Source organism: Stegodyphus dumicola, chromosome 1, assembly GCF_044657685.1.
Source record: "Stegodyphus dumicola isolate Sdum_Otavi_A_Nest chromosome 1, ASM4465768v1".
In the NCBI taxonomy this organism is placed as follows: Eukaryota; Metazoa; Arthropoda; class Arachnida; order Araneae; family Eresidae; genus Stegodyphus; species Stegodyphus dumicola.
This window is the reverse complement of record NC_140768.1, coordinates 20926806-20947700: the sequence shown is the minus strand read 5'-3', so window position 1 is coordinate 20947700 and position 20895 is coordinate 20926806. Positions and strand designations below refer to the sequence as shown.

Below are 20895 nucleotides of genomic sequence, written 5' to 3'. Positions count from 1 at the left end.
TTATAGAAAGAAAAATGGAAATATATGAGAGATTTCAAAGTTCAAGACAGGCACTGATTCTATCACAAGAACCTCTCTACCCAATGTTGTTTAACATTCCACATTTGTGACAAATAAAAACTCTCACAAAACAGTGTGATTATCTCCAGTAATGAATAAGCATAACAATATAATAAGATCTTTGCTTTGGTTTTATGTAAATCTGATTAATTCTCAAAAAGACCAATTCAATTTTTTTTAAACAATAAAATTAATAGCTATTTATCTGTTTTTCCACTGCATTAAAAAAATGAAAAGAAAAGAAGATATTAAAATTTGTGTTGTTAGGTTACTTGAATGTGACAAGCATATGAGGGGGACGAGGACATCACTGAGGACTTTCCAAGGTAAACTAGCTCCTATTCACATTATGGATGGGGAAAATCATGAAAACTAACCATACAGCCAGCCTGCTTGCCTAGGTTCGAAATTAAAATTTGGGACCTGCCTTCAGTACAGTAGCAACAAGCAGTACAATAGCTTCAAAATTAAGGGATTCTGGCACCAAGTGTGCATTCATGGGCATGAAATGTGACTGATATGATAAATGAAAATTTGAAAATGGATAAACACTGGACATACAATTGAGAAGCAATTTTTTTAAATATTATATTCCTAACTCATACCTGTTGATAACCTTACTAAATAAAAAATTATATATATATATATATATATTTCAAACTTGTGTCAAAATGACTGTTGCAAGTTTGGTGGGACCTTCAAGAATTTTCATGGTCAACAAGATTTCATAATCAGATAAGACATTTAACTTGAATATTTTTACGTGTGTACGGGTTCATAATAGACTGAATGCACAAGTCTGATAATAGGCTAATAAAAATTCATTCTTATCAAAAGAAATATTTCAGAATTCTGGAATGTTCCATAGAAATATTCATTCAAGTGTTCCCAGTATCACACAGTATAATCAGTAGTTATACTTCAAACTACTAAAAATGTTAAATACAACGCAATACAAAGCGCATGTAACAAGAAAGCTAATCTCAGTTCTCATGGAACCAAACTACTTGTAACACCAATAACTAAGCAATTGAACTCAGACTCTCTCTATCGCTGGCCTTTTATAGTTTTCAACTGGTCGCAAAATATTTCTAGTACTTTCTGCTTCTTGAAATTACTGGAAAGCAATAAGAGGATGAAATTGTGGTTACAGCTAACATAGTGATCAATTACATTTACTCAATTTCAATACAAATCACCGAGATAATTTACTCAATGTTAAATGCATCTGCCAGTGTATTCTTACTTTTTGGCACAGCTTTCTCTTAAAAATTTATCTCGAGCTGCACTGCACGGGAAAATACAACAATTTTAATTATAAGTCTGCTAAAATTAGCTATAGAAATACAAAATTCGTAACAATATGAATATATCAGCTTTTATATCTTCTATGTTTCCCTCGTTTTCTTTAAAATTTTACATAGTTTAAATACAGGTTTTTGATAGTTAAGCTGATAACAAATAAGATGATAGTTTCTACAATTTTAGATAGGAAATTTTTTTCTTTCATTTTGCTTTTCTACCATACACAGCACTATTTTAGGCACTCAGATATCCAGAATTTTTCTGCATCTGCAATTTTCCTAGCTTTATAAACAGTTGAGCTTTTACTGTATCACTTAAGTTGATCCTTTTTTTTAATCACAGTATAAAATGCAAATTTTCACAAAGAAATATAACAATGATTTGATTACTTTTATATCTGGTATTAAAAATATATTTCAAAACAAATTAAAATAATTATTAAAATAATTTTAAATTATTTATTACAGTACCTTGGCATGAGTAATATCAGCTCCAGAAGTAGTTTGTTTATTTTTCGTTACACTTTCTGTTTCTGGTCGCGGAAATTCTAAGGATTCATCTGCATACTGTTTGACTAATTTTTCAGTTACTAAAGTTGCTTTTGAAATTAAATTAATTGCTGATTCTAGAAAATTTTCAAGCCTTTTGCAGTCAGAACTATGCTTAGAACTATTGAGAGTTTCCTTAAAGCCATATTTCTCAAAAAGAACCTTTGATCCACATAAGAAATCAAAAAAAGATGAACGAACCATACTGAGAATCACCAAATATGTTTCAGCAGTATTCACAGAAAGTTCACTAATTAAGTTTTCCAGGTTTTTATACTCAGAATCTGAAATGGCTATACCAAATGTTCTTCGCAAATTCGGAGCAGATTTTGTTGCTTTAAACAGTATTGTTTTATTCAAAGCTTTCCATATACTTTTAATATCATAACTTAAACGTGTAGCCTGTTTTACATAGTTTTTCAGCTGAATAGTATCTGTCTCACTGACAAATTTTGGACTATCAGAAATTATTGGCAAATTAACAATTTGCTGAAAACTCTGGCAACATTGCATATTCTTTAGAATAGACAGTTCCTTAGATATAATTTTGGATAATAAAATAAATGATAAATGCAAATCTTTTAAATCTGATGAAACACCTTTTGAATATGCAGAAAAATCAAATTTTTCATTTTCCAAGCTACTTGAACTTTTAGCAGGAATTTGCCTACTACTTTTAAAACTTCTTGCTTGAAATTTTGGAGAAGTTTCTTCTTTATCATTAAGAAATTCACCATTAATCTTCTGCAGCCTAGAAAATGAAATGGTATTTCAAACAATTTAAAGCAATGTATAGTTACATAATTGACAATTTCATTTTAAATTACATACATACTAAATTTTTGTCTCAAACAAATATTTAAAAAAAAAAAAAAAAAAAAAAAAAAAAAAAAATAATAATAATAATAATAATAATAATAATATCAGTGGTGATAAAAACAGAGACATTGTTGATTTTAATCATGTAAAAGGTCTTAGAACTTATAACAAATTCAACAGAAATGTTATCACTCATATCAGATATCCATTTTACAAATGCAAACTTCTGATACTATCAAAAGGAATAATAATAATAATAATAATAATAATAATAATAATAATAATAATAATAATAATAAAAAGTACTTAAACTCCAGTATGTACTTTTACCTAAAAGTGATATTAAATAACTTTTTCAAGAAATTTGACATAAATATAAATGGGTTAAAAAAAACCCCACTTATCTATCACTTTAGTACTTTACTACAAGAATGAGAGCATTAATTCAAAATACTACAGATAAGTAATCATTTCTTTAATCTGCTATTTATAATATGCCACTGTTTTCTTAGGACTTAATCTCCAAAGAAGCATTCATTGAAAGTCTAGAAGTCACTTATCTAAAAAATTACTGTATGCACGGAACAAATAGCATTTATTTATCATTTAAATATTTACATCCACCCACTAAATATGTTTAATTTATGATATTTGTTTCAATCCATGAAATACAATTTTAGAAAATATATGATGGCCTTCCTGATCCCAAAACATTAAAGAAATAAAAATTAATTTTACAAAATTTGTAAATGATTCAAAATTTAAATAATAGTTCAAATCTATTAAATGCACATGCTAAAATATACACAGTATTACAGAAATTTTTTACAATAAAAATATTCCAAAACCATTTCCCCACAAAATGCTGCTGAAAAATTAATTAATTATAGACAAAAAAAGTAATAATTCCAAACTTTACTCTTTTAGTCTATGCATTATGTGAATATAATATGCAGTATGAATAAATATCTCTTGTGCAACTGAGTGAATATGATATGCAATATGAATCAGTAGCCCAAGTGTGACTAAAAACCTGACTCCTCTACAATTAGTTAGCACTATTTCATAGTGCTTGGTCTATTTTTAAAGTCTAGTTCAGAGAATTTAATGAAGAATAATTTTCTCCTTCCAACAAGAAATGATACCACCTTTCCTTTAATGTATCACCCCAATCTGTATTGCAATTACTGCCCAAAAGGGAATGTTATCATACATTAAAATCAGATAGGAGATTTCGGAGATTTTATTAATAACATGTATTAAGTTCCCAGAACTAAATTGACCTTCAAAATGAACAGTGTTCCACGATTTTATTGGAAAACTGTAATATAAACAATGAATTCTTGACAAATGTTTTTGACATATTATCAAAGATGTCAGAAATTCATAAAAAGTTCAACTTGCAGGACTTCAAATTAATCTGCTACAATAACAACTGAATACAAAAACTGAAGTATTACAGAAAGATTCTGAAATATTTATTATTACATAATGACCATCTACTAATAAAAAATAAATCTATATATAATCAGTAAATTTGTTATCCAGTATAAAAAATACCACAGGTGAAAAAAATATATACAGCCACATTTAATAAATAAACAAAAATAAGGCTGATTAATTCAAAGTGCTTGAATTGCTTTCCATGGACTGTAAAATTGTCCACTTCCTATGAGTAAACGATAAAAGTTTTCTTTAGGCTTTCAAGATATTGTAAACTGGCGTGCAAAACTTAAGCAACAATGTAAAAATTTAGCAGCAATCTGCTCCATGAAATTGTGGAAAAGGAGGTCTGGAGATCAGTACAATGAACACGTAAGTCAGAAGAAACGTCACGTGTATACAAATATCAGGAACGAAAAGTCAGAGGCGGCATGAGCGTACACAAAACACGTGATGGCGGCGAGCGCAGCTCAACAGTAAAATATAAGGAAGGACGGAAACGCAATTCAACATAGTCGCTGCAAGTGCCAGTGAGTCAGTTCGTGAAATATGGCTAGAAGAAATCACCTGGACGACTTCACACATGGAAGAATGATCGGAAAGATGGAGGAGGGGCGTACTGTCACCAGTGTAGCTGCAGAGTTCGGTATAAACAAAAGTGTCATTTCACATGCTTCGAAAGCGTTCCAAACCACAGGTACAGCTGTTAGAAAGGTTGGTGGTGGCGGCCCGAGGACGAAAACTGCAGGGAATGACCAATATATCGACCTGCAGGCGAAAAGAGGCCAACAGCAGTCGCAAGCACCATTGCTCAGCAACTCTGTACAGCAAGATGGCGACAAGTGTCGCAGTTTACTGTGGCCAGATGCTTTCACAAAGGGGGCCTATCACAAAGGCTGCCGTTCTGAACGCTGCCTCCCATTGAAAGTTGGCCACCGACGCCACCGCTTACAGTGGTGCAGAGAGCACAAAAACTGGACAACTGATCAATGGAGTCGTGTCCTCTTTACGGATGAGAGTCGGTTCAGTACCAGAAGCGATTCTCAACGCGTTTTGATTTGGAGAGAGGTCGAGACCCGGTTTTATCCCAGTAACATCAAGAAAAGACACTGTAATGGTGGTCCTGGAGTTCTTGTCTGGGGAGGCATTATGCTGAACGGGTGAACTGAGCTCCACGTTTTCAACTGAGGGTCTGTAACCGGGGCTCGCTATTGTGAGGAGGTACTCCTTCCCCATGTGCGTCTGTTCCGGGGTGCCATTGGCGCAGACTTAATTTTTATGGATGACAATGCACGGCTGCATCGGACTCTTGCTGTTGAGGAGCTACTGGAAAGTGAAGTTATCACTCGAATGGATTGGCCAGTGTACTCCCCAGATTTAAATCCCATCGAACATGTGTGGGATGCTTTGGGGAGACGCATTGCAGCACGCTTACATCCTTCGGAGAACACCCAACAACTCAAACAGATGCTGATTGAGGAACGGGCACTCCTTGAAACAATGTTTGATTATGGCTTTGTTGTGTCATTGTTCAGCACAGGAAGGTAATCTGACTGCACCATATATGTTGTAAACTTTAGTTTTACTACATTTTATGGCCTTCCTTACTAGCATTTTCCTGAAAGCGTATTGAAAACATTTATTCATTGGCTGCAATTTAGTTGTTGTATTAAGAAAAAGCAGTTCTAATGCAGTTGATTTCAAGTTTGGAAGATCAGAGAATGCTGTACAATAATCAGTGACAGTCAATACTTTCTGCTCCTTGGAGCAAAACATTCAATCTAAATTCCCAGTGTAGCCCTTAAATAATGCCTGAGTTTTTAATGCTATAATGCACAGAAAGAGATTTTTTATTCTTGAAAGAGTGAAGGTTCTTATATCCACTAACAATTTGAAAATTATTTCACTTTTACAGTAGCATGTGCTCCTACAACAGTTAAATATACAATTAAACTCTTTTCACTTAAGTGCTCTTTATTTCTCTGAAATCTTTATTAGTCTTAATTTATTAATCTTCTTTGAAATAAGATTTATCATCAAAATGCCATTACCTTGTGCGGAAAATAATTCCATTCATCAATACTAAATATGTCTTCAGCACTATAACCTCGAAGAAGTTTAGATAAACATTCTTCCCTTTTTTGGTTCATTATATAGTGCCTGAAACACAATATTTTTCTATTTTTGAATTTTTCAAGATATCTTGCATTTACAATGATATCTGCACATTCAATAAGTGTACCATTGTAGTGACTTTCTCATTTTGGGTTTTATAATATTGAAACTATTTTCAAATTGTTGTTTTGCCAGCAGTCAAGACACATTTCTGGGGCTTCTTGCTCCTGTTAGATAATTTAAAGGATGCCCTTTTAAAATATTCTGTACATCCTCCAAAAAACGGAGGAACAGTACGTAAGTCGACAGATCACACTTTCATTGCTTATGTTGAAGCATAGCCATAAGATCAAGGTTGAAGATAAAAAAAAAAAACTTATTTTTTCAATGCAAACAAATGGTATTCTCATTGAAAACACTTGTTCTCAAAGATTAAATAAGATAATTTCTTTCTTGTATGGCCAGTTATTCCTTGCTGTTAACAAGACCAATTTGGGATGATTCCATGTGCTTTGGATTCTATACTTATCCATAATATTAATTAACACTCAGAATGACAGTCACAGAAAAGGGACAAGGATATTAGATGAGCAAAATTAAGGATCATTAGCAAATTTCTGCCAAAATTATTTATTTTTATGGACCATATAAACCTTGTACATATTATCTGCCTCTCTCTGAAAAATATTTATGAGACAATATGCTATTTTGCAAAACAGGCAAAGGATGCTGCAAAATTAATTATGTTGCCACATGCAGCAACCCAGGCATGCATACGTGCATGGCAGATGAGCCTTGATTTTAGTGTTTGTTTATGTGGTTCTGAGAGAATTTTCTCCTTGTTAAAAATTCCGAGTGATGTCTGCTGGCTGATGAAAAAGAAAGCATTGCATTTCTTCAAAAATACAGCAATTTGCCTAATAGTAGAGAATGCCAAAGAAAAGAGATCTCTATGTACATGAGAAAACAATGTGAGTAATGCTAAATTTGTGCAATTCTTTGACATTTTTAAAGAGAAAACAGAATGCTGTGTGCATAAAAAGAACTAACAGTGCGCCCACTGGCAAGTGTCTGCAATTCTCTTATATTTTTGAAGCTTTTCATGGAGCGAACAGCACAAAAAAGGGAAGTATTTTATTATGAATGTTTCTTGCACTTTTAATTTTGTTAACTGATTTCTGTTTTATACAATTCTTAATGCATCAACATTTTTGCAAATGACAGCTATCTTTTGGGTCTTACCTTACTGTTTTTTCAAGAAAATATGGTGACTGACCTTTTAAACTAGAAAAAAAAAATAGGTACTTTTACAATTTTCCTATCATAAACCTTTCCCAAAATGTATACTTAAAAGTAAATAAAAATGAGATATAAACATGTTTTTTGTACAAAAAATACCTTGAAGATAGATATAAATGATGTAGTTATGTTAGCAAAATGCATACAGCTGGTTTATGTATTATATATATATGAGAGAGAGAGACATACATATATGCAATGAAAGCAAACTTGGCAGCAAAGACAAATTAATATTCATCTTTATTTATAAAAAAAATAAAAAAAAAAAAAAAAAAAAAAAAAAAAATCCTACAAGGATTTAGGAAACGAAGGTTTTTGAATATTTATTTGTGAATCATAGTATTAATTTTGTGTATAGTGAATGTGGCTGTCATATAAATATGATAGAGAGTACGTGGTGGCATGTTAAAGCCATACTGCCTACTTATAATCGGAAATGCAATTTTGAGTTTTATTTGTTGAATTATATGTTTTTCCATTACTGTTCCAAAATGAGAGAAGATACTTTCAACATATTTGTGGAAATTGTAAGAACTGTTGAGTTGGATAAACTGAAAATTTGTTTACAGAATATTTGATGAAAGTGTTCACAATGAAATGCATTTACAATGGTAAGTGCATTTTATTTTATTGTTCTTATTTTGTAGAATGTTATGCTCATTGTTTTTTTGCTATGAATTTCTGTCGTTATTATTGTTTTTTTTTAATTGTTTGTATTTTATTTTAGTTAGTTTAGATTATTTTGTTGAATTGTGCGTAATGCCTGGATTGTGCAATTCGCTCATGCTTTTTTAAGTTAAGACAGAATGCTGTGTACATGGTATTGTTTGAAATTTATTGTTGTTATGTTAGTTTATTTTAGGAAAGTGTGCATAATTCCTAGATTCCTTCGTTACATAGATTGTGCAATTTTCTGATTTTTTTATATATATTTTTTTAAGTTAAAACAGATCGTTGTGTACAAATATTTTTGGTTAGAAACTTTACGTTTTTGCTATCTAAATTTTTTGTTTTTGTTTTGAATTTTTGGCATAAATTGCGCATTAAAATCATGGTTCTTGCATATGCGAAAACCCCATTTTTGCAGACATTTTAGGCTTAAAGTTCAAAATGTAGACAAAAAATTTATATAGGAATATGGTGCCGTGAAGTTTCTCACCAACCGAGGGTGTATATAAGAGTAGTTCCTCAATTCCCAGTGCATTTGATTGGATAATTAATACTGCTGTAAAATTATTATTGGAGTTTTAGTTCCAATAACATTAGCAGAGTTACTTAAGAGTCGTATAACATGGATCAGTCTCCAAATGAGGCAGATCAGAAAGAGATTATTTTTAGAATAGAGACTGGAAATAAGCAAATTATATCTAGGAATCTAGCAAGCTAATTTAAATTATAATTTTTTAAAACTATCTTACATGTATATAAAAAATGAGAATATATTAAGAATTATAATTTTGTGAATTATGAATAAGAATTTACCTCTTTTGTAGCTCTTTATTTTTCACATCATATTCCAAAATTTTATCTCTAGATTTCTCTAGAGTACTTTTACATTCATTAACAATAATATCAGCCTTGTTCTTAGAAACTTTGCGGTAGTTATCCAACTCAGACTGCAGAGACTGAACCTAAAAAATTCGAAATGAAAAGCATAAAAAAAATTCATTTTCAAAAGATGAATAGTTTATATTTGTTAAAAAATAATGCATGAAAATAATCAAATACCAAAATTTGGAATAATCTAAACATCATTCTACTGGGCATTTAAAAAATTTGGATAATTGCATTCTATTTCTCTTATAAGCCAAACTTTTTTTTTTACTGTAATGCAATTGGGGAAATGCTATTTTTTATTTAATACATTTAATCTCCGCAAAGATAATGTGTTAAAAAAGAGCAGTGAATCCTCTAGTATAGCGATCTCCAAATATTTGTGGTTGCATACCCCCAAGATAAAAATATTCGTACGAATAGCTTACTCAGTTATGTAAAACTGCAGTGCTTTACTTCGCTAGTGCATTCTCATTAGATTTGATGAATTTAGCCCTTGATTTTGCTTTTTCTATATTTTCACCTTCGAGTTAGTGTGATTGCATCCTAATTAATTACCGCGAATGGTCTTAGGGCATAAAATTTAACTAGCAAAAATTCTATGTAATTCTATGCCAGTATTGAAAGAAACAATCAATCTGATAAGAAATGGCTGCAACTTGTTTTGAAAATGAAGGGTAGAAGGTTACCAGCAAAGATATTCCATTTAGTATCAGTTGTACCATCATTGGTGACTTTATCGTTTGCACCGGCAAAACGGAAACCTCCATCATATCTCAACTTTTTTTACCTCCATCATATCTCAACTTTCTTTATTCGTTCAATATCAAGCCTTTTGTGTTGTTATTCCCTCTTTTTGTTGAAGGACCTATTGATCCCACAACATAAGTTTTACGGTAACCAGAAAGTGATCAGAGTACATATTTGCTCCTTGGAATGTCTGTACACTCAAGACACTACTGTTATATCTCAGACCTATGAAAACCTGGTCAATTCAATTTTGAGTTCTGCCATCACGAGATCTCCAGGCGGCTTTGCGTATATCTTTATGTTTAAATAATATGCTTCCAATCATCTTATTAGATACAATGACAAAGTTCACAAATGTAAAAACATTATTACTCGTCTCTTTGTGTACATTGTGGGATCCAGTAAATACCCTCATGTTTTAATTTTTTTCCATTTTTGGCATTAAAATCTCTTACAATGAGCTATACATCATTTGAATGACATCCAGTATAAATCCTATCAAGAATATCATAGAATTCATTCTTTTCCTCCTTATCTTTTTTTTTTTTTTTTATTTTTTTAAAATCTTTTTCTGTGGAAGCAGGAGTACACACAATTGAAATATTACCTTTAATGAATATCTTATAGACGCTTTCATTCACTGGTTTAAATTCAATAACTCTATCCCTAATTTGCTTATTAAAAACAAAACCAGAACCAAAATGAAGTGTCTTTACATGGCAGTTGTAATAGACACTGCAATACCATTTATCAGTCACTCCTTGGCCAATCCATCTCATTTCCTGGATGGCCAGGACATCTAGCTTGTATTGGATGAAAATGTTAATAAGCTTTTTCAATGCTCCACTTCCATATAAAGTCCATACATTCTATGTTTCAAATTTCATGCCATGCCAGGTCATCAGGAATGCATCAGTCCAGAAAATTCTTTTCGAGGTTTCTTAATCGAAAGAGTTTTTATGAGCCAGGGTGATTAGTCCTGCACCAACCACCAGCCTGGAGGACCAGTCCCCTGACATAATCCCAGGAAGGTGCCTGGCTATACCCCCCGGACATTGGGTGCCCGTTTTAGTCGCTTCTTACGACATGCATGAGCTACACTGGGACTATTCTTTCACACTCAGTCATGACACAGGTGGAAAACTGGTTCACATTCATATTACATATGCAAAAAACTATTAAAATTCATGCCAACAGCCTTGTCTTATATTTTATATGACTAAAATGTGAAAATATTAGCCTAAAAAAGAAATAGATTTGAAAATTAACTGAAGATCACCTGGAGCTGGAGGTGAGTTAAATTTAGAACTGTACTTTTCAAAAAGATATATTTCTGAAATTTAACATATATAATTATGAAATTTGTACAGAATGAAACTAACTGCAGTGCCCAATGTCTGAAGATCATTTTCAAGACTGGAATGCTTTCTCCGTGTATTGGAAACACTGACATCATCTTTATTTAACTCATCATATTTGGAGGTTAGCTTCTCCTGCAAATAAAACCACATAACTGACATTACTAGAAAAAAAGTAACAGAGAAGGCATGACAAAGTGATAAACACTAGGTAACTCACACGCTAAAATATTTATAACACGCTAAATACCTTTGAATATGTATATATTAATTTATCTAGTAATAAAAATTTTAATATTTTTTAATAATTTGAATAGATAATTTATTGAATTAATTACTTAGTTTGGATTTTTCCCCCTTTTTCAAGAATTTTTCAGATAATTTTTATCTCGCATATCAATTGTTTTCAGTTATGATTTGTGCAGATTATATAATGGTTCAATCAAACACTTAATAACATGAACTATGATAGTACAAAGTCCAAAATCCGAACTTGTCGGGAATTCGGCGATTCGGATTTGGGATTTTTCCGGATAATAGATCATCAGTTTAAATCTAGTAAGATGGCATGTAGAAATTATAAAATTAAAAATATGAAATCGTGATTTATGAAAATATGAAGTATTTATGATCTAAATGTAATCTTTGGGTCTATGAGTATCATCAACAAAATCTATATTTAGCATATGGAAAGGAACTTTTGGTAAATTTTCCCTCGTCAACACTTTTTAGCGCAACTGAAATCTGTAATCATCACCAAGCGTAATGTCAACATAAAAGGTTACCAAACTCCTTTATTATTCAAATGCTAACATAAAAAATTGTTTAGGTATCGCCACATGAGTCATTACTCAAGTTGTCATGTTTTGATAAACATGCGGTAATGAAAGGAAAGTATAATAAATAATGATTCGCCAGGTTGGCATCAGATCAACGATGTATCTATGTGGAATGTTTCGGTTTGAGATGCGTGCCAAGCAAATATGCAGCAATGGAGCCAAATTAGCGGTCATACAAATTTATGCTAAAATTATTGTTTCTACAGTAACAAGGTATTTTATTTAGTGTTGAAGTGAAATTAAGAATCAGAACTCTCCAGATATTTTATTATGCGCGGAGGGGGAAATGAAATGTGCATGCGTATAGCTTACGAGAAAAATTTTGCTGGTGATTTTGAGGTCCAGATTTTAGATCATTCCAGATAATGGACATCCGGATTTCGGACTTTGTACTGTATTAACAATCTGAATTAATTCATTGGCTACATACTATTAAACACTAAAGTTTGAATAGCATACTTGACAAAATGAAGACTATATAGACACTGAGCTCAAATATTACACACATACTTTTCTTAGATTTTTGCACAGTTACTTTGGTTTTTTACACACCTTTGCCATGTTTATTAAGTACTTTTAGTAGCTTATTTGAAAAACAGTAGTAGAACATCAGGAGTTCCATTTCTTTTAAATCTAATGAGTTGTTGCTCTGGCCAGTTTCTTTGTTCATTTAAGAGTTTGCATTATGAAAAACTTTCTATGTCTATTTCTTTTCTTTCTCTCTTTCTTACAGAAGACACTGGTACTTAGAAATTATCCCATCGACTGTGAAAGTTGGCTAACATCAGAACGTGATGAAAGTTGGTGGAGATACTGCTAAAGTCAGGGCAGTTGTTTGAGAATTTAAAGTAACTGATGCCTCTTTATTTAACAAACAATCTGTACTAGACTCATATTGTTTTTGCACAGAGTAAAAAAGCTTTCATTGGTCTCTATTATTTTGTTAGGCCCTTCAATTTTACTAGAAATTCTGTTTAAAACACTGTGAATACAAATTTCTTGCACATGATTGTTCCAATTTATTATGGGTTTGATGGCCATATTCAGTTGACCATATCATGTCCGTTAGTTATTACTACACATTTTTTTTATGGTAGGTTTCTATGCAATAAAAAGCAATAACAATTAATTTCATATCCTTCTTCATAAAAAACAATCTAGCCTATTGAGTATCTACCAGGGTTAAATCAGATCAAAAAAGACAGATGTCCTGGTGTAGTGTTAGGTCATGCTCATCCGTAACTGTTGACAAATAACGCTGCTAGCAACAGTCTCATAGTCGATGAGATAATATGTAAGTTCCAAAATACCTATTTCAGAAGTGATTGAGTAACTGTTTTGCAGACAGTAAAACAGTCATTTAAAAAGCTATAGCAATATTTAACAATATTCCCCTCCTGGAAAAAAAAGGAAGATTAAAAAAAAAGTATTTTTCTGTTTTGCCAGCGCAAATCTCACCAAATAGATTTTATTTGCGACAACACACAGTAAACACATAAAAAATGTTAGTTCTACGAAATTTTTATTTTAAAGGCATAAACATTTTAATATTGTTTAAAACTTTATAAAAAGACAATAAATAAAAACAATAAATTTGTAAAAAGACATTAATTTAAGAATTTGCTATGCTTTCACGGTGCCACATCCTGATTCGCCGTTTCATATCACGGGACCGCAAGTGACCTCATCTCACGTAAACTACGTTACAAAAATCTAATTCTCTTAGAAATTATCTACATTAATTTCAAGTTAAATCTTAATTTGGAATACAAGTTTAAATGCAAGAATTATTTCAATTCCTATTAAAATTACCACAGTGCCGAAAGAATTCCTGTTAAAATTTCCGAAATTATGTAAAACCGCAGTGTTTTACTTCGCTAGTGCATTCTCATTAGAATTGATGAATTTAACCCTTAACTTTGCCTTTTCTATATTTTCGCCTTCGGTTGAGCAGTGTGATTGCTGCATCCTAATTGACTTAATTACTGTGAATGGCCTAAGGGCATAAAACTGAACTATCTGGTAAATATTCTATGTAATTGCATGCCAGAATTGAGAGAAACAATTAATCTGATAAGAAATTGGTTGCTACTTGTTTTGAAAATGAGGCGTAAAAGGTTACCAGCGAAGATATTCCGTCTGGAATCAGTTGTACCATTTTTGGTGACTTTATCGCTTGTACCGGCAAAATGGAAAAGCACCAAAAAAAAAAAAAAAAAAAAAAAAAAACCTCTAGTTAGATAATTTAGCCACCTGGTTTCTCTGTGATTATCAGAACCTATGTGATTTTCAAAGCCTGTTTTTGTGTTCAGCCTAAAAGAAATTACTTTATTTTTTCAAGACATACAACAAAATTGAAATTACCTGAAGATACCAACACTATACATGAAAATCTCAAAGTCTGGAGATTACACATGGCAATCATCTATCAGTTTTTTTCCCCAAGATTGGAATTTTCTAAAATTGTCCTAAGACTCTGCTAAGTAGTACAGTTGAACAAATTTCAAACTCTTAAGTACGAACAGGCAATAGCATGAAGTTGATTCGTTTTGAAACTATACATTTTTGTTTCGATGAGATTAATGCACTTGACAGTAGGCATATTGGCACTGTAGCTAAAATTAGAGCTATGGCACAATATATTACCTGGACATTTCATTCATAGGGAAGCCTTGATGGCTAAAGTTAAGTCATCCAAATTCAAAACTATGTTAGGAAATAGCATTACAATAAAACAACTTTATTAAGGCAAAGACTCTGAAAGTACAATTTTTTCATTAGTTTGTGATGACATGAGTAGTGAACAAAAAGATTTTCTTTTTCATTCTGAAAGTAGTAGCTTTAATGGAGTTTGGTACTCACAAAACTCCTTGAATTAAGAGAAGTCTTGCTGTATGTGAATGAAATTAAAGCGATTTCACACAATTTCTTGCTGACACATGTGGCTAAAAACATAGGATATCTTTCAGATATATTCTCAAAACTAATTAAGCCGAATCTCTGTCTACAATGACTGTTCTCAATCCCCATGTGAATATAGATGGGTGTGAAAGGAAACTTAGTTTGTGGGTTAGTGTGTAAAACTGAGAAATTTTTCATCATTTTCAACCCTAAATCATTTTAGTAGAAAATAATCTCATTATTGGAAAAGTGTTGCTGACATATATTTGCATTTCAAAACTCTGAAAGGACAATCTGAATGAAACTTATTTACTGGGTAGTAAATATAAAGTATTTCCTTTCCATAGTGATACTGAAAATAATAATCATCAATGAATGAAACATAACACTTAACTGAACTCTTGAATGACACCAGATTTAAAATGAAATTCCAAGCAGAAAGTATGGTTAATTTTTGTACCTCATTAGCAGCAAAAATTAAATACAGTAAACTGTACAATGGTGCTTTAAAAATTAAATTCAATTTCTAAGTATCTGTGTAAATTTATGTATGAGCCGATCTGAGTTAGCTTACCAGCATACATCCAAACACAGGAAATCTGAGCAAGAATCAATAGGTTCATTCATGATTGTAAATACCAACATTTATTTAATTTTTAATAATAAGATAAAGATCATGAAAATCCTAACAGCCATGAACTATTAAAAATGAATATAAATTTTCTTCTATTAACTTCATATAAAATCAAATGAATTTCAATTAGCTGCATTTCAGATATATAAGTATACTGGTAGTAACATATGTTAAAAGATTGGTTTCGAAAAGAGGTGGGGTATAGAACATATTAAATTCTAAAATTAGTCTCCACTTGAAAAAATTATGAGAAATGCTGTTCTAACCAAATTATCCAATTGCTATTTCATCAACATTTATTTCTTTTGAAAAGTCATAAAAAGACACAATTTCAAGGGTTTTCAGAAAAACTTATACAGAACCCCTCATTTCGCTGTTTTTGTATGTAATAAATAGCAACATTTGTTTTTATTTCACATACAAGTACAAATTTCTGTTTTCTCATTAAATGATGAAAAATGAAAGAATGGGCTGTATCCTTCCTTGATGTGGCAAATTCAGGATGAATCTGTGTTCTTTTATAACATTCTTGATTTATTCTTTTATAACAGCCATAAAAAAATATATAAAGCCAGTTCATTCGATCAGAATTCAAATTTTTGCTGCACTCTCAATGTTCAATAGTTTTATATACTCAGCTACTGATGGGCACTTGTTCAGTAACAATTAGATCATAAAAGATGTCTAGAACCTGGAATGATAAATCTGATGCACATAATAATTAAACTTTTCAAGTTAGTTATTGTGTGCATCATATTTATCATTTGTTAGACATCTTTTATGATCTAATTTTACTGAACAAGGGTCCACCAGTGAAATTGTACATGATAGATAAACTGTGAGATAAAGACTATCATCAGATAAATTGTACATGACAAATTTATAAAATGTCATTAATTATTCCTCACTAGCCCACATAGGGAGGTACAAATTATAATTTTAAACAATAATTTTACTATATTCGAAATAAGTTGAAATAAAATAATAATAATAATAAATTTTAGTAATAAGAAATAAGAAAACTTACATGCATAAAATATTGGTGCTACTTTGGTAGACGGTTGCACGGATTTTTGGCGATTTACGTTGGCGCGATTTCTACAAACGTCAGCCATCTTGAAAAACGCTGTTTTTACGCATAGTAAAGTATTCGAAACTTTAAAAAAAAAAAAAAAAAAATCGTTATAAATAATGGATTAATATTTTTGTTGAAAATGTCATTTTTTAAGATGGCAGGCAAGTGTAAATAAATACATTTACTATGAGTATAAAATACTAAAGTAAGGTTATTATTACTTTCATATAGCAAAGAAGAGAATAAAAACACCGCTATAAAAACATTGTGCCAAAGTTTAATTAGATTAAAATATTACTGAAATTGAATATCGAAATAAAAAACATCATCCAACATTTAAAAGAATTAGAATATTATTAAATTTAAATACTTTAAAATACGTTATATAGAATATAATATATATAATATATATATATATAGAATAAATACATTTACTACGAGTATAAAATACTAAAGAAAGGTTAAATTATTACTTTCATATAGCATAGAAATAGAATAAAAATACCACTATAAAAACATTGCGCCAACGTTTAATTGGATTAAAATATTACGTAAATTGAATATCGAATTAAAAACCATCATACCAACGTTTAAAAAGAATTAAAATATTACTTAAATTAAATACTTTAAAATAAGTAAATAAGAACGCTTCGTACACTAGAGCTAAAATGACAGCAATTAGTTTATTGTTGGTAAAAAAGGAGGAATGTCTACTAATTTTCTTACCGTTACAGCGGTTATTTCTTCCAACATGAACACATTATCATATACGGCCGTCTCAGAATCGGCTCTTCTAACGGTCTTCATCTGTGATCTACATTTTCGGACTTCATTGAAGAAACAATTAGCAACGTTTCCTTCAAAAATTTAAAATAAATTTCCTCTGACCCTTGTAAGAATTTATAAATAAATCTTTGATTAGGAAAGCCAGGCTGGCGAAAATAAGGTCTCAAAGGACAATTTTTTGATTCCGAAACCAAAAATTCTTGGTACTTATCAAAAACAACATTCATCTTTGAAGGAGACATTTTTGAAGGAATTCGAAGATATGAATTAAATTTTAAAATGGCGCGGTAATGCACAAATTTTCAGCAACCTATCGGAGCTGATTACAGCTCATTAATGCACAAATATTCTAAAACCAATCAGAGAGCTGATTACATCACACCTAGAATTAAAATTATTTAAATAATCATACATAATAAAATCATTTAAAAAAACAAATGCAAAATTAAATTGTATTTTAATATTTAACAGCCATAAATAATGTTTAAAACATTAGATTAAATTTATAGATATTAAAACCAATTACTTTTAAAGTAAGGTGACGTCACTGATTACATCATCCACAGCATAAAATTTCATAAAATATGATAAAGAATAAAATTTTTATTTCAAATAAAAATGCAAAATTAAATTGATTTTTAATATTTAGGAGCCATAAGTAATATTTAAAACACGGAATTTATGCATAATAACACGCATTATTTTTTTAATAAAATGTCAACAAAGTATCGGTTACCATAAATAACTTATCCAGCAATGGGTTTACCATAAGTCGTATTACTCGCCAAAAGAAAAATTGCCAAAAACTCGCCAAAATCCGTGCAACCGTCTACCAAAGTAGCACCAAAATATTTTTACTCGTGATCAGAACAGATACAAAAATAAAGCATAAGATTAATTCAGCAATTTTATTATAATTTAAAAATTATTTGATTCTGTATACCATCTTGATTTTGCACCATAATGTTAAAATGAAATTAAAAATTCATAAAATCATAGTAATAACTAGCCAATAACAATGTACATACACAGTTTAATAAACTGCCACTAGCTTTTCCTTCTTCCCAAGCAGATGTATCTATTGAATAAATACAAAGGGAAACAAATGTAACTTTCACTTAATGATTTTTAATTTTTAATTAATAAGATAAATTCTTAACAATTAATTCATAAAACTTTAACACATGACTGATATTAAACGAAAGCTTTCAGTTTCTCTCATAAATTGGATAAGATAACAAAATACAATTAGCTAAGAATTATACACAAAAAAATTACACGATAAAACTGAATTTTTAGTATTATTAATTTTTAAATAGTGTCAGAAAAATGAAACAGTAAAAAAGAAAGAGGCAAAATTTATGTTTTTAATGCAAATACCCTGAAAAAATATTTGTTTCCGGCATGTAAAGTTAGTTTGAAGTTACTTTAAGAAGTAATACCAGCTATAAACTTAATAAATTGCACACTACATTTTTAAAAAACTTGTAAAGAATTTGAAGCCTTTTATCGATTTAAATTGCCAATATTAACTTATGTAATTACAGTGCTACATAATACTTATATTAATAACATAAAGAATAACTTTTGATAAACACAAGCGCAAAATTTTTCCTGAGACTATGCAAATGTAAATTAGAATATCTAAAATCCACCAATGCCTGGAACCTATACAACCTCCCAAATGGCAAAAGTGAAACAGAGAGTATTGGCAATTTTTGATGACAAGTTTATACATTCAATGCTAAAGCAAGTTGTAACAGTCTGTTAATAATTGCTTTTATAACAGTCACCAAAAAATTATTTTGCTAAATATAATTAAATCTGTGCATATAACTGAATATTAACCTTGTATTACTCAGTCAAGCAATACTGCAATAATAAGAATTTTGGTACTTTTCTGTTAACATGGTAACAGCCAAAATATAAGCAAACGAGTCAAGAGATAACAATTTTACAATGTGAACGAACTGAAACTTTATGACTAAACCTACATTTACCCAGATATGTTTCCATGTGAGATTTTTAATGAAGAAACCAAGAAAGATTTTATGATTTGGCTAAAGAATGAAGAGTCTGCCATTAAATTCATTCAGGAAAAAGATGAAGGTCATTTTTCAAACACAGTAAAAAAAACTCAACTATCTGGAAAGCCCGGAAAATGTCGAATGTGAAAATTCCAGACAGTTGAGTGTGTACGGTGTATTTTATTTTTATAACAGTTATTTTTAATTTTGAAGCTCTTTCCTTTCAATTCTTGTTTCCCACTTACTACTCCCTACCAGAATCAGTTTTTAGAATCCTGTTGAATGCAAATGAATTGAAATATTTAGAGGAAGTTCAACTTACTTCGATACAGAGTGCCGAGTCTTTAGTGGCACACATTTGCCTTCTGGCTACTTTGTTCTTGAATTTATTACACTCAGCGTATTGTAGATGCCTGTTGAGAATCGTCGGCTAGGTTAATTTAAGGGCCAACTGTGTTAGCTATTTGTATCTAGCTTCAGCCGAATCTATTTAGTTTAGTATTAGATTAATTTCTTATTTTCTTATCCAGATTTAAAAGCCCAAGTGAAGGCTTTCCTGTAAGCCCATGAAGGAGCCATCTGTTATTATTTCTTTGGGTAGTTTAATCCTTCTTGAGTCTACATTGTAAATACCTGAACTCGACGATAATTTGCTATTTAGTTCACTAGGTTCCTCAACGTTATATGTAGACAAAGTATCGAGGAACATTATAAGTGTATAGAGAATGGTATTCACATTAGAGGAGTCAAATCAATGGAAAAAGTTTCCACTTTGAAATTTTAATAACAAGCATTTTATTTGTTATCAACCTAAATATCAAAAGCCTACATTTAAAATTACATTAAGATTTCCAGGGGGGAGGGGGGGGGAATGCATTTCGGTCATAAAGCCGACATATTTGGATTATCACAAAATACTGCCAAGCATGAAATTTGGTGAAGATGCTGCCAATCATTCTGCTAGAAGTTTAAACTAAGGCAGTGTTTTCTATTCAGTTAGATCAGAGTTTCTTAAACTATGGATAGCGACCTGCAGCAGGGGGGTCGCCAAAACTTTTAGCAGTTTTGATATTTCCTTAATTTATTATAATAACTTTACAATTACCAAATATTTTTACACAATATATTTGATAAAGATAAGACAGTACAATAACAGATAAGACAATGGATCTGATAAAGTAAGTGATAAAGATAAGACAGTACAGACAAAGAAAAAACGAAAACGTTTCGATGCATTCTTTTTATAATATAAACGTTCATTTTACTTGCTTTGGACATGACACTGTCACATTGTCTGTTACTTATTTAAAATTTTCACATTGTTGTATGTCTTGAAATTAAAAATTAAAGTTAATAACCTAAAATGCAATAGCTGTGGGATT

At 30.8% G+C, this 20895-nt stretch overlaps 1 protein-coding gene and 1 long non-coding RNA gene across 4 annotated transcripts in view; one reads left to right on the top strand and one right to left on the bottom strand.

The window, feature by feature from the left end:
• Positions 1-20895, bottom strand: part of LOC118183756 (uncharacterized) — a 73274-nt gene that overhangs the window by 34525 nt on the left and 17854 nt on the right. The window contains exons 1-5 of one of the 3 annotated variants that reach the window (XM_085813452.1): positions 17427-18477; positions 16653-16781; positions 11276-11386; positions 9072-9220; positions 1836-2664 (exon numbers count right to left, since the gene is read on the bottom strand). In XM_085813452.1, the coding sequence (XP_085669578.1) occupies positions 1836-2664; positions 9072-9220; positions 11276-11386; positions 16653-16658 (1095 nt within the window). In that variant the 5' untranslated portion in view covers positions 16659-16781; positions 17427-18477. Of the gene's footprint in view, positions 1-1835; positions 2665-9071; positions 9221-11275; positions 11387-16652; positions 16908-17426; positions 18478-18514; positions 18565-20895 lie in introns of those variants that run through there. The other 2 variants (XM_035353363.2, XM_035353364.2) reach the window with 2 other exon arrangements.
• The window catches only part of LOC118183757 (uncharacterized), a 101401-nt gene that overhangs the window by 66796 nt on the left and 13710 nt on the right, over positions 1-20895 (top strand). The gene's annotated exons all lie outside the window — the stretch shown is intronic.